The sequence below is a fragment of the Cetorhinus maximus genome, chromosome 2, assembly GCF_964194155.1.
Source record: "Cetorhinus maximus chromosome 2, sCetMax3.hap1.1, whole genome shotgun sequence".
NCBI lineage: Eukaryota > Metazoa > Chordata > Chondrichthyes > Lamniformes > Cetorhinidae > Cetorhinus > Cetorhinus maximus.
Genome location: NC_135880.1, coordinates 179848202 through 179861570, shown reverse-complemented (window position 1 = coordinate 179861570; position 13369 = coordinate 179848202). Strand labels below are relative to the sequence as shown.

Below are 13369 nucleotides of genomic sequence, written 5' to 3'. Positions count from 1 at the left end.
TAAGCCTCGTGTCTGTAAACGTTTTATATTTGAACACGAGCTTGTAATCTCGCTGAGCTTGTAAATGAGCTGCTGCTTATCAAGATTTCCATGGTACTGGGTGAGGTCAGAAGCTGTACCTGTTTGTGGGCGTGTATCCTTTGACTTTGCACTGAAATAAACGGGACCTCAGTTATTAACAAACCTATGGGTCGGAAAATTTGGAGAGGCAGCCAAAGGCCCTTTGACTTTCAATAGGACCAGAAAGTCCTGCCTATAATTTTCCAAGAGGCTAGATGGAACAGTGGATTAAAAAAAAACTCTCCCATGTTGTTTCTCATATAAATCCAATTAGCCCCACTGCCCCTACTCTTTTCCCATAGTCTTCCAAATTTTTCCTTCTCGAGTTTTTAACTAATTTCCTTGTGAACGTTATTATCAAATCTGCTTCCAATATCGTTTTTTTAACAGCCTTCACGACTTGTCCTGCCACCTTCAAAGATTTGTGCATATTCACCCCCCCCGGTCTCTTTGTTCCTGCGCCCTTTAAAATTATGCCATTCAGTTCATAGAAAGGTGAGCCTGTATACAACACTGGTTCAGCTTTAAATGGAGTAATGTGTCCAATTCTGGGAACCACGCTTTAGGAAGGATGTGAAGGCTTTAGAGAGGGTGTAGAAAAGATTCTCGAGTGGTTCCAGGGATGAGAGAATTTCAGTTTCATGAATAGATTGGAGAAGCTGGACTTGTTCCCCTTTTGAGGAGAGAAGGTTGAGAGGAGGCTTGATGGGAGTCTTCAACATCATGAAGGGTTTGGACAGAGTAGCCGGAGAAAAACTGCTCCCATTGGCGTAAGGGATTGAGAACCAGAGGGCACTGATAGAAGGTAAAACGGCAAAAGAACCAGTAGTGACATGAAGAAAAACTATTTAACGCAGCGAGTGTTTAGGATCTGGAATGCACTTCCTGAGTGTGCAGGAGGCAGATTTGATCATAGTTTTCAAATGGGAATCAGACAAGCACCTGACAAGAAAATATTTGCAGGAAAACAAGATGAAAAAACGGGGGAGTGGGACCAGCTGAGTTGCTCTTGCAGGGAGCCAACGCGTTCTCCTTAGAAGATTTAAAGGAGATTTGATAGAGATGCTCAAAATCATGAGGGGGTCTGGACGGAATAGATGGAAAGAAACTGTTCCCGTTGGTGGAAGGGTCGTGGATCGGAGCGCACAGGTTTCAGGTGGATGGCAAAATAGCCAGCAGCACCATAAGGAAAACCCTTTAAACACAGCAAGCAGATAGGATCTGAAATGTACTGTCTGAGAGTGTACTGGAGGTAAATTCAATCTCTGCCTTCAAATTAAAATTGAATAATTATCTGAAGAGAGAGTTTGCAGGGCTACTGGAGAAGGGCAGGGGAGTGGGACTAGGTGAGCTGCTCTTGCTGAGAACCAGCCTGGACACGATGGAACAAACTGCCTCCTCCTGTGATGTAACCCCCACTATGATTGTACTGCCTCTCCACATTTCTTTCCACCAAGATGAATCACCTCACACTTCTGTGATAAATTTAATCTGCCACCTGCCTGTCCATTGCACCAGTCTGTCTATGTCCTCCTGAAGTCCATGACTATCCTCCTGCTTACTACTTTTCCAAATTTCATGCCAGCTGCAAACTTTGAAATTGTGCTCTGTGCACCCAAGCTCAGATCTTTAATAAATATTAAAAAGAACAGTGATACTAAAACCCATTCCCGGGGTTCTTCAACATAAGGGTATATTTACCTCCAGTCTGAACAACTTTTCACCATGACCCTCTGCTTTCTGTCACTTAGTCAGCTTTGGATCCTAATTGCCACTGCCCCCTTTAATCCCTTGGGCTTCAAATTTGCCAATAACTCTAATATGATACTCGGTGCATAATGTCTTTTAATAATTGATTTCAAAAACAGAAACCCGGGCACTGCTGCATGAAATAATCATTTTAGTTTAAAATGCATAATAAAATCAGTGGAAAGCAAATTAATAAAAGACTGAACAGAACTGAATTAGAAAAGAGAAGGCCTGAGGGAAGTGCTGACAGAGGTCTTTAAATTAACAAAACGATTTAATGCAATCTTTCCTTTAGCGTGCATGGCCATGCAGCAACCTGAAAGATCCCATGCAGATCGTGCACAAGTCAGTCCCTTTAAATTATCGTGCATGCACAGCCGCGCAAGAAAATTTAAAGGGGCCGTGCACTTGTTTAAAAAATAACCATCCCTGCACCCCTTGTACACCGCCCAAAAAAATTAGAGGGGGTGTTGCTTGAGGGGGAGATTGAAACTGGGGGCCCATATGCTCAAGATGGTCAATAATGATCCAATCAAAAATCCGGGAAGAAGTTCTTTACCCAGGGAATGGTGAGAATGTGGGACTCGCTACCACAGGCAGTGGTTGAGGTGGATAATATAGATAACGTTTCAGGGGAAGGTGGATAAACACGTGAGCGAGAAAGGAATAAAATGATGTGGTGATAAGGTGAGATGAAGAGAGATGGCAGGAGGCTCATGTGGAGCATGAACCTGCACAGAGCAGTTGCGCCGAATGGCCTGTTACCACGCTACAAATTCTATGTAATGTTATCAAATGCTTTTAAAATGAGAATTCATACTGGAGTATATATTTTCAGTTAAAGGCCACAGCTGGTTTGTTATCAATGCTATATTTGAAACAAAGACGGTGGCGGTGGCGGTGGGGGCGGGGGCGGGGGGGTGGGGGCGGTGGGGAGTGGGTGGTGGGGCAAGTTGTTACTGGTGGATGGGGTATGAATTGGATGGCTGTGGGTTGACTATCATACGAACAAAGAGCAGGAATAGGCCATTCAACCCCTCGAGCCTGCTCCGCCATTTAATAAGATCGTGGGTGAGTTGATAGTAACTTCAAATCTGCATCCCACCTACCCCTGATAACCTATCGCCCCCTTGCTTACCAAGAATCTGTCCACCTCTGCCTTAAAAATATTCAAAGACTCTGTTCCTGAAAAGGTGGTGGAAGCAGAGTGTTGTACTACCCCATGCACCACTAGTTTCTGGGGAAGGAGAATTGGGTGGGGTACAGAGTGGCCGACCCATCCCTTATCACCCGTATTACATTCCTGCCCGCTGAATTAACAATCCTTTCAGATCAAATCAAATTCTGTTCGATAGGTTTAAGTATTCATACCAGTGTCTTGTGATGGTCAAGCTAATGTAAAGACTCGGTGGCAAATTACATTTGAAAGACTTTGATCAGCCTGTGTGCCTTAGATGATGATGGTTTATTTTTATTTTACAAGGACTATTTCAATGCACATTTGCACTGTGTCATCCTGCAATTAAAATTAGCTGTGCTGCTTTCTTGAAAGGTTGTTTGTAGAAAGGACCCAGATGGCACCATAGCAATCACTGGATATATTTGGAGACCATTCAGCAGATCATGTCTGTGTAGCAACCAAAACAACTCCCACTGTACTTAGCATCTCCCCCACAGTTCCAATTCTTAAAACGTTTTGTCCATTTTTCATATGGCAGATGCAATTGTTTCACCTCAGCCAAAGCGTTCCATCCTTCTGCATCTCTCTGCATTCATGTGGTAAATCTACAGCATAATCCACAAAGCTTTAATTTCAGAGAGGAACATACTCTTCACTGAAACGGTAGCAGAAATCTGGAACTCTCTCCCCAAAAAAGATGTTGAGGCTGGGGGGGGTCAGTTGAAAATTTCAAAACTTAGATTGATAGATTTTTATTAGGCAAGGGATTAAGGGACATGGAACCAAGGCGGGTAGGTGGAATTGAAGTACAGATTAGCTATGATCTACAACTATGTGCATTTATATAGTGCCTTTAACATAGTAAAATATACCAGGGCATGTCACAGGACCATTGGTTGGCTTTAAAGAGCATCTTAAAGAAGAAGAGAGGTGCTTAGGGAAGGAATTCCGTAGCTTAAGATCACGGTAGCTGAAGGCACGGCCACTATTGGTGGAGTGAAGGAAATCGTGAATGCACAAGACACCAGAATTGGAGGATCGTAGAGATCTTGGAGGGTTGTAAGGGCTGGAGGCAGTTGCAGATACGGGGAGAGTTATGGGGGCTGGTGGAGGTTACAGGGACTTAAATGAAATGATCAGTTGAATTCATTCTACATCAGGCTTATTGGACTTATAATAGTCTTATCCACTTTTGAAATCTTTAGAATAACTTGAATATTTTATTTTCTCCTTTGTACCCACAGGATATCGTAGACGACCGGACCTGCTTCCCAGCACAACATCTTTATTTGAAGCCGCCTCCTTAGCAACAACACTTTCCTCGACGTCATTATTTATGAATGAACAGACGCCATCTGAAGGAACTGCAAACTCTTCACACAAGTACGAGTCCTGTTACTTTGTAGAGAATCCTTGACTTTTAAAATTGTTCTCTGCAGATTGTCATACAGAAATTAAATTTCCTAATGTTGCATGGATGTTGAGCCCTCAAATGTCGGGTTTAAAGACATTTTTCACCAATGTGCCTGGATAAATATAACCAGACAGTTTAATGTGGGCTCCAATATTGGCGCTGTTACAGATGTTGAGTATTCTACATGCTTTGAAGCATTAAGTTGATATGAAATAAGCAGGGAACATATTTAACATTGTGATATATTCCCTCTTGCTGGTCAGGGAATAGAAAACAGATCACTGCATTTTCTTCCTTCCTTTGTTTCCACTGCCATTCCTCCTCACTCCCTTGAAATTGAAAGCTGGTAGTAGTTGAGAAATGTGAACTGTATTTCATTGTTCTGTAAGTGCCCTTGGAGATGTAGTGTACTGTGTTTGTTGCACTCTAGTAAGGATTTGAAAGTGAATAATTTCACACGTTAACTCATTAGATCAGGAAGAATTTTGCAGGATTTGCATTCTGGGTTGTTAATAATGTTTTTTTTCTCCAATCCCCCGGCCGCCCCATATAACAGGCTCAGTTTGGCAGTGGCCTGCATTCTGTGCCTTGCAGCATTTTCCTTTAGAACTTAATATTTGCCAGTACTCCAAATTAATAGATAACATACAAGATGCCACACAATGTTGTGAACTATACTGGAACTATTGGGTCGCTTATGATATAGCCAGGTCACTTATTGCAGTGCACAATTATATTTTCACAACCACAGCATGCTTTGTGTTTAGCTTGCCAAACTGTTTATTTTTAAAGAATATTGCACACCTACTATCCACTATTTGGGTTCTGCATGCTGATAATACACGTCTACACAAATGTAGCTACTGGGAATGTGATGGAGCTCTTCAACCCGATGGTATCAAACACCAAGACATTGGGCTGAATTTTGCGCTTGGCGGGCGGGCGGGGAGCCAATCACTGCTGCCGAAACGGGCCACGCCGCCATTTTGTGCAGGCGGGCCAATTAAGCTATGCGCTTCCTGTGCGGGCGGGTAGGGGGTGGGATTTCCCCACGATAGAGCGCACATCTCCCTGAGGCTAAGTGCTGCCTCAGGGAGATCGCTGAAAGGTTTTCAAACTTTAAAAATAGAAAAATTTTAAAAATCATTAACATGTCCCCCTCATGTGACAATGTCACACAAGATGAGACATGTTCATAAATTGCACAAAAACTTTAATAAACTTTTTTAAACTCCACATGAAACCTCATCCCGCCAGTGGATGAGGTTTCATGTTTCTTCAGAAGCCCGCCGGGGCTCCTGGCCTGCCCGCCAGCCTTAAGGTTGGACGGGCAGGTCCTTTTAATTGTTTTAATTATCCTGTCAATGGCCTCAATTGGCCATTGACAGGTCGGCGGGTGGACAGCTGATCGCGCTGTTCCCCCGCCTTCCTGAAGATTTAAATGGGGCGGGATGACGTCGGGGATTCCCCTCGACATCATCCCATGCCATTTTTGCGTCGGCGAGCAGGCCCCGCCCCCTTCTCGCCAACAGAAAAATTCAGCCCATTGGGCAGTACAGTGGATTAACTCACTGTTCTTTCACTTCTGAAACCTCATTTTGAATATAGCAAATACTGTTCAAATTGGAGTACTGATTATCATAGTTGTAAGGATCTGAAATGCTTCCACAGCATAAAAGTGCTTGTCATTTAGAATTTACTTGTCATTCGCATGGACAGGTGCTACAGTAATGTTTGGTGTGGAGTAGGTAAAGTCACAGAGGTATAACTGGTGTTGTTGATCTCTGGTTAAGATTAAGGCATGTATTAAGGTAACGCAGAGGGAGATTTACTCCACTTGAGGTCCTCGATGCTGTATGGAAAGGGCATTATAGTTATCGACATGAGCATTTAAATTGGCATGGTGTTGGCACTGGCCTGGACACCAATCATAGTAATAAATAACACTCCTGAAAATCAGAAGAATTGGGCACAGGTTATCACGAGAAACAGAGTGATGGAGGTGGAGAAGGACGAAGAAAAGACTAGCCTACTTTGGAATGCATCTGCTAACCACTGGACGGGACCATACCACCGATAATCAGCCCAAGCCCTGAGATAGTGGGCTGTCAGTCTTAAACCAGAATACAAAGTGCCTGGGTAAGATTGGGGATTCTCATTCATATAAAAGATAATCCAGGATTAAGGCAGCAACCTGGGATGAAGGAAACTATCAGCTAAAATCCAGGCAGCAAGCTGAAGAATCCATCCTCCAAATGTTCCCTTCCCTTCCTTTGGAGGAGCTAGAATTGAGTGAATATTGGCAATCATGTGAACCAACCCTGTTGTGTATCGTTGTCCTGGATCTGCAAGTTGGCACAGCTGTGAGACATTTGTGACTTGCTTCTTGCTGACCGGGGTATTTATCTAACTTCAATTAACTTTACACTCACCAAGACGAGGATACTTGAATTTCAACTTCCTTTAATACAATGTGGAGCAGAATACCTGCAGACTACAAAGGATGGGTTCAAGGTGGAAGGTTGAAGAAGAAACTTTAAAGACAGAAATATGAATAAGTATGAGAGAAAAGTAAGAACTTTGGCTGGCAATTAACATTTTCCACCAATGGCAGGACTTTCTGTTCTGTCTCCTTCAGGGTTTGATGTTGACTCAGCTGCTAGGTTTGACCTCCCGTAGGTACCATATCAGCAAACAAAAAGGAAGATGGATACGAGGTTCTTCGAGTCTTCTGGTCCCAGTCCTAACACTGGACAATTATTCTTCAATGTCTAGTTGGCATCAAACATAAAAAAATGACCCCTAGCAATCCGCTCTTGCAAAGGGGAAATCCAATAGATCATTGTATTAAAGCTTTCCCACTCTTCCCTTCACTCCAGGATAGAAATTGCTAAGTCAGGATGGCTGAATAAACCACTAATAAATGCAGGAGTGCAATTTATATTTTTCACCACAAAATCTATCAGTTTTTCTTTCTGAAATTGAAGAAGCTTGAATGATGGTCAAAACTGGGATTCACCAGTACTTCGTTGCTAAATTTTGAACATTTGAGCCTTCGATTTAAGAAATAATCAAAACATGCAATTAATTAAAGTTCTTCAAGTCAGTTGGTTCATAAGCAGCCTCCAACTGTCGAGCAAGGAACAGTTTTTGAAGAGAAACTCAAAAACTATTTGACTTTGAATGTATTGTCTATATGGATGAAAGTGTTTTGTACAGACAGTATCGTCTGTTTGCAAACTGGGGGCACCATTGTGTTCTACATTCTTCGGTAACTACTTGTTTTACGAGTAAGCATCTGTTATGTGTTGTATTCTTTTAAAGTTGCTGTTCATGTTGCTGTCCAGGACTTTTATTTAAAATTAAAAACCGCATGAATTGCAAGGCTTTTGTACTACTTATGCATATGTTTTCGTTTATTTCACTTAGTGTTAACGGAGAAACAGTTAACATAAAATTGTTTTGCACCGTAAAAATCTAACAGCTTCATGTCTCGGTACATTGGGTTTAACCAGTGCTGCAGATACCCAAATATCTTTTGCAATTTAAGACCATCAAGAGAATTTGACAAAAACACTTAACGGCCTGGATTTTGCATTTTAAGATTAACAGTGAGGCCGTCAGCGTTCGCAGTTAGTAAGGAGCAAATCAGATGGTTAAACACAGAAATCAGGAAGTTGCTGCCCGAGTTGCCCTGCTCCTCCACAGGCCTCCAGTATCTCACCAATTGACTCAGCGTCACATAGATGCAACAGGTTGAAGTTGAGGTGTTTACCCACTGCATATCTGCTAAATTTGCCAGAGAAAGTTAGAGCTCATCCAAGTAGGAATATAGGAACAGAAGGAGTCCATTCAGCCCCTCAAGCCTGTTCTGTCATTCACTGAGATCATGGCTGATTTGCGACCCAACTCCCTATACCCGCCTTTGCAAGTATAATCCCTTAATCCCAATCTTGATATGAAAACTAACAATTGATATAGCATCATTTGCCATTTGCAGAAGAGTTCCAAGCTCCTGTCACCCTTTGTGTGTAGGAAGTGTTTCCTAATTTCACTCCTGAAAGATCTGGCTCTCATTTTTAGACCCACTGGCCCTAGTCTCCCTAATCAGCGGAAATAGTTTCTCTCGACCTACCTGGTCTGTTGTTCGTAATATCTTGAAAACTTGGATCAAATCGCCCCTTAACCTTTTACATTTCAGGAAATACAACACTAGTTTTTGTAATCTCTGCTCATAATTTAATCCTGGAGTCCAGTTATCATTCTGATAAATCTATCCTGCCCTCCCTCTAAAGCCAATATGTCTTTCCTAAGGTGTGGTGCCCAGACTGCTCTTAGTATTCCGGTGTGGTCTAATCAGAATTTTGGTTAACTGAAGCATCACTTCCACCACCTTCCACATATAATGGGCAGCATTCCTAGAACCTTGTGAATTATTTTCTGTACCTGCTCATGACATTTTAATGATCTATGTACCTGGACACACCCCAAGTCTCTTTGGACCTCCATTGTTTTGAGCTTTTCACCATTTAGAAAGTACCTGATTCTGTCATTTTTAGGTCTAAAATGATGAACTCACCTTTGCCTACATTGAAATCCATTTGCCACAGTTTTGCCCATTTACTTAATCTATCAATATCTCTGTAATTTTATGCTTTCATCTACACTGCTTACAATTCTGACTATCTTTGTGTCACTAGTCACATTCTGCCAATGAAAGAGCATCAGGAGAATGGATAGATACTATCTCGTGCTGCTAAGCCAATTTCCTAAGCAGGTCAATAATTTGTCTTTTTAGCAGCTTGATAGATATTAAGTACTGACAAACAACCACTCTGGCACTGAAAATTTACCTTCACAAGTATGGAGTCTCATGCCTTCAGACTTTAATTAAATTTATTTTGTTTGTCTCCTATTTCTATCTCAATCCAAACTCTCTCTTTATTTCAATTTCTGTACATGATTTTACATTGAATTAAATATTTAAACCAGCAAGTGTTAGTTTGGACTCTGCACATCTCAGTAAAGATTCTTACATCTGATTGGTTGAGGGGATGCATCATTGCTGCCCTGATCACACAGGTACAAGTGTAGCCTTATATGATGCTTCTTAAAATCTACCTCTCTGAGGAAGTTTTTGGCCACCTGGCCTAATATCTCATGTGACTCGCTGTCAAATTTTGTTTGATAATTGCTCCTAAGGAGCTGTGTGTGATGTTTTACTACATTAAAGGACTTTTATGAATGCAAGTTGTTTTTACTGCTGTCGGTGTTATTCTGATTTAAAAAAAAATGAATCTTCACAAATTCTAGAAAAGGCATCAGTATTTATATGCCATGTTCTAATATGAATGAAGATTCCCATCGTGAAGGGGAGTTGTTATGCACTTCAAATTTCTTTTCCAACTCTGAGAGGCTCTTTGTAACTTAAGAGAGGTCATGATACAAAAGAGTATAGTGATGTAGTAGTTATGTTACTGCACTGGACTAATCCAGGGAATGGAAATTCATATTCTACCTTGGCAATTTGAGAGTTACAAGTTCACTTTTTTTTATAACATAAGAACTGAAAATGCTGGAAATACTCAATAGGTCAGGCAACATGGCTAAAGAGAGAAACAGAGTCAAAGTTTTAGGTTCATGACTTTACATCAGAACTGGGAAAAGTTAGAAATGTAATAGGTTTTAAGTAGGTGCAATGGGTGAGGGTGGAAAAGAACTAAAGGGAGAGTCTGTGATAGAGCAGAAGACAGGAGAGATTAAATGATAAAAGAGTTTGTGGTGCAAAGCCAAGAGAGTGGTAATGGAACAAACGGAGAAACAAAAGATGTGCCTAGAAGAGGTGTGGATGGCAGGGTGATGAACGGCCGTTGTCTGAAAGCAAAAACAAGCTAGACTGAAACAGAAAAAGGAAGAGGGAAAAAAATACATTTTCTGTATATATTTAATGTTTCCAACACCCACAGTATTTTTCTTTTGTTTTTCTTTACAAAATCTAATTAGTCTTATATGGTTGAGCCTAAATGTGCTTTCAGCCCCAATTACCCTCTGAATTGGCCGAGCAGGCCACTCAGGGACAACAAGGGGACAAGCAATAAATGCCAGTCTTTCCAGCGATGCCCACATTGAGAATCAAAAAAAATGGCCCAGTTGCTACATTTAGCAATAAATGTATGAGAGGGATTGTGTGGTGATATTCCTTTTATTTAGAACATATAGTTTTACTTTGAAAGGGGAGAACTTTATAGGATCTTGGTAGACAAAATTTGAAAGCCATGCCTCAAAGACTGAAATGATCTATCCCATAGGAAGTTAATAATTAATCCATTATCATTGTGGCAAGTCCCATTCACCCATCAGCCCTGTGCTCACTGACTGACATTGGCTCCCACTCCAACTGTACCTCAATTTTAAAAATTTAATTCTCTTATTCATATCCCTCCGTGACATAGTGATCCCTCCCTATGTCTGTATTCTCCTCCAGCCCTACAACCTTCCAAGAACTCTACATTCTTCCAACTCTGGCCCCTTTTACACCTGCCTCTCCCTTCAACCGACCATTGGTGGTCAAGCCTTCTGCTGCCTGGGCCCTCGCAGGAATTCCCTTCCGTAACCTGGCTGCCTCTTCTCTTAACTTTGCCCAAGCTTTTAATTACCTGCCCTAATATCATTTCCTCCTTTGGCCCCGTGGCAAGGTTTGCCTGATGAAGCTCCTGTGAAATGGTTTGGGACGTTTTCCTGTGTTAAAGGTGCTATGTAAACATAAGTTATTGTTGAATTTTGTTTCTATTCATTCACAAGTTATGGGTATTGGAAGGCCAATATCTGTTACCCATGTGACGGTGAGCTACCCTCTTGAAATTGAGAGTCCAGTCAGATTGCTGTGGTTTGGAGTGACATCAGATGGGTTTTTACAACAATCTGGTAGTTTCGTGGTTGCCATTACTGATACTAGCTTTATTTATTTATTAACTAACAGATTTACAGTATTTAATTAATTGAATTTAAACTCCCCAGCTCTGTATTGGTACTTGAACTTGCATTTCCAGATCACTGGTCCAGGCCTCCGGATTACTAACCCTATACACTTTGCTATACCATTACCCCTTGTTTCTATACCTACCCTTGGGAATGTGGCAATTGTCATTGCCACAAACATGACTCCATTTACTTGCTTTGGAGACAGAAGGTGCCATTTTTAATTACAATAATCTTTTATCGACTGCTTCTTTGTTACAGTCTTTAAAGTCGTCCATAAATGCTCAAATGGGTCAATCCTCGAATTAGATCTCAAATCGTGATGTTTTTGCTCAGTTTAGGCAAAAGTTACTTAAAACTCAGGCTCATTTGTTTTTTGTAATCTTTACGTAGCATTTTTAAGTACTTTGTCTATAATACAACAGTGGTACATCCAAGAACACCCACTTTTTGAGCATAAAGTGAGGCATTGCTGATCGGACAATTCGTCAGAGAGCCATTTGGACAGATCCCTAACAAAAACAGAAAATGCTGGAACAACTCAGCAGGTCTAGAAGCATCTGTGGAGAGAGAAACAGAGTTAACGTTTCGAGTCCATGAGACCCTTCAGAGCTTTCAAGAAGGGTCATATGGACCTGAAACATTAACTCTGTTTCTCTCTCAGCAGATGTTGCTAGACTTGCTGAGTTGTTCCAGCATTTTCTGTTTTTGTTTCCAATTTCCAGCGTCTGCAGTATTTTGCTTTTATCTTAGGATAGATCCCTGCCAGGCCTGAATGTGTTCCAATTTTCTAATTGAGATTTTAATTGCTGGAGGCAAGATCCACCAGCTTAGGATAGATGCGTGCAAATGAATACATAATAAGATCAAGATGTCAATCATGCATGTTATATATCACTTCCATCCATTTTGCACTGTTTGCTTTATAAGGATGGGTAAAGAAACGTTCAGAGTTGCTGAGTGCTAAGGTTCCTATGGAAATCTGTTCAAGACAGAGTGCCACACTGGAATGCCATTGCTGAAACCTTCTTCACTGCTGTCAAGAAGGTCTTCGTCACTAAAGCTATGGTATCATGTTTTCTTTATCCCCCTTCTGTTGACGCAGCGTCAATATGGGTTTTCCACTGGGAATTCCCCGATATATACCCTCCTCTGCCTTTTTGGAAGCGAGAAAGACTTGCATTTATATAGCGCCTTTCATGACTCATGACTTTTTTTTAAGCAACTGAAATCACAACTCAGTTCACCACAATGCAATTGTTCCCGGTGAGTGTTGGCAATGCCAGCAGGAGCAACTAGCATCTTTTAGCGCAGTAAAACATCCCAGTGCATTTGTCAGAAAGGTAAAGAGGCTGAAAGTTCACCATTCTGTAGCAGAACAATGACATTTAAGCATCTGATGTGGTCAGAACTCCTCAAAATCAGATCTGTTAAACAAATTGTGTGTGTGTGCACGCAGTGTTACCACATGTGCAATAGCCAGTTGTATAGTGCAGGGGTTGGCAAGCTACAGAACAAATTGCCCCCACAGGTAGGTAGTGAAAATCAGAAATGCACTTCCTCAAGAAGCCCTGATGTTGGGGTGGGGGGAGGGGGGGGTCAATTAACAATATGAAAACCAGACTGATAGATATTTGTGAAGGAGGATTGAGCCTAGACGTGTAGATAATAAGTAAGATACAGATTGGCCATGTTCTAGTTGAATGGTGGTACAGACTGGAGGGGTTGAATGGCCAATTCATGTTGCTATGTTCCTAGGTCTGACAGAAGAACAAAGAATTAGAGGACAAATGGGGTCTCTTTCCTGGAAGACAAGCTTCCTTACAGTGGCCTATCACTCTACCACCAGCTGCTGTGAGAAAGCCAGAACCCATTCCATTTCAGTGGGTCCTATCAGAGTCCTGTACATCTTCATGTAGATGTACAAGCACATCGAGGGACTGCAGAACCAGGACAGATACGAATTCCACCAGTGACATCCTCCATCC

The 13369-nt window shown here is 41.6% G+C and overlaps 1 protein-coding gene across 4 annotated transcripts in view; it reads left to right on the top strand.

Annotated features, from left to right (window-relative positions):
* The window catches only part of LOC144668223 (phosphatidylinositol 4-phosphate 5-kinase type-1 beta-like), a 387051-nt gene that overhangs the window by 123284 nt on the left and 250398 nt on the right, over positions 1-13369 (top strand). The window contains exon 14 of one of the 4 annotated variants that reach the window (XM_078530016.1): positions 4234-4372. The exons of the other annotated variants lie outside the window; for them this stretch is intronic. Within the exon in view, the coding sequence (XP_078386142.1) occupies positions 4234-4372 (139 nt within the window). The remainder of the gene's footprint in view (positions 1-4233; positions 4373-13369) is intronic. 4 annotated transcript variants of the gene reach the window in all.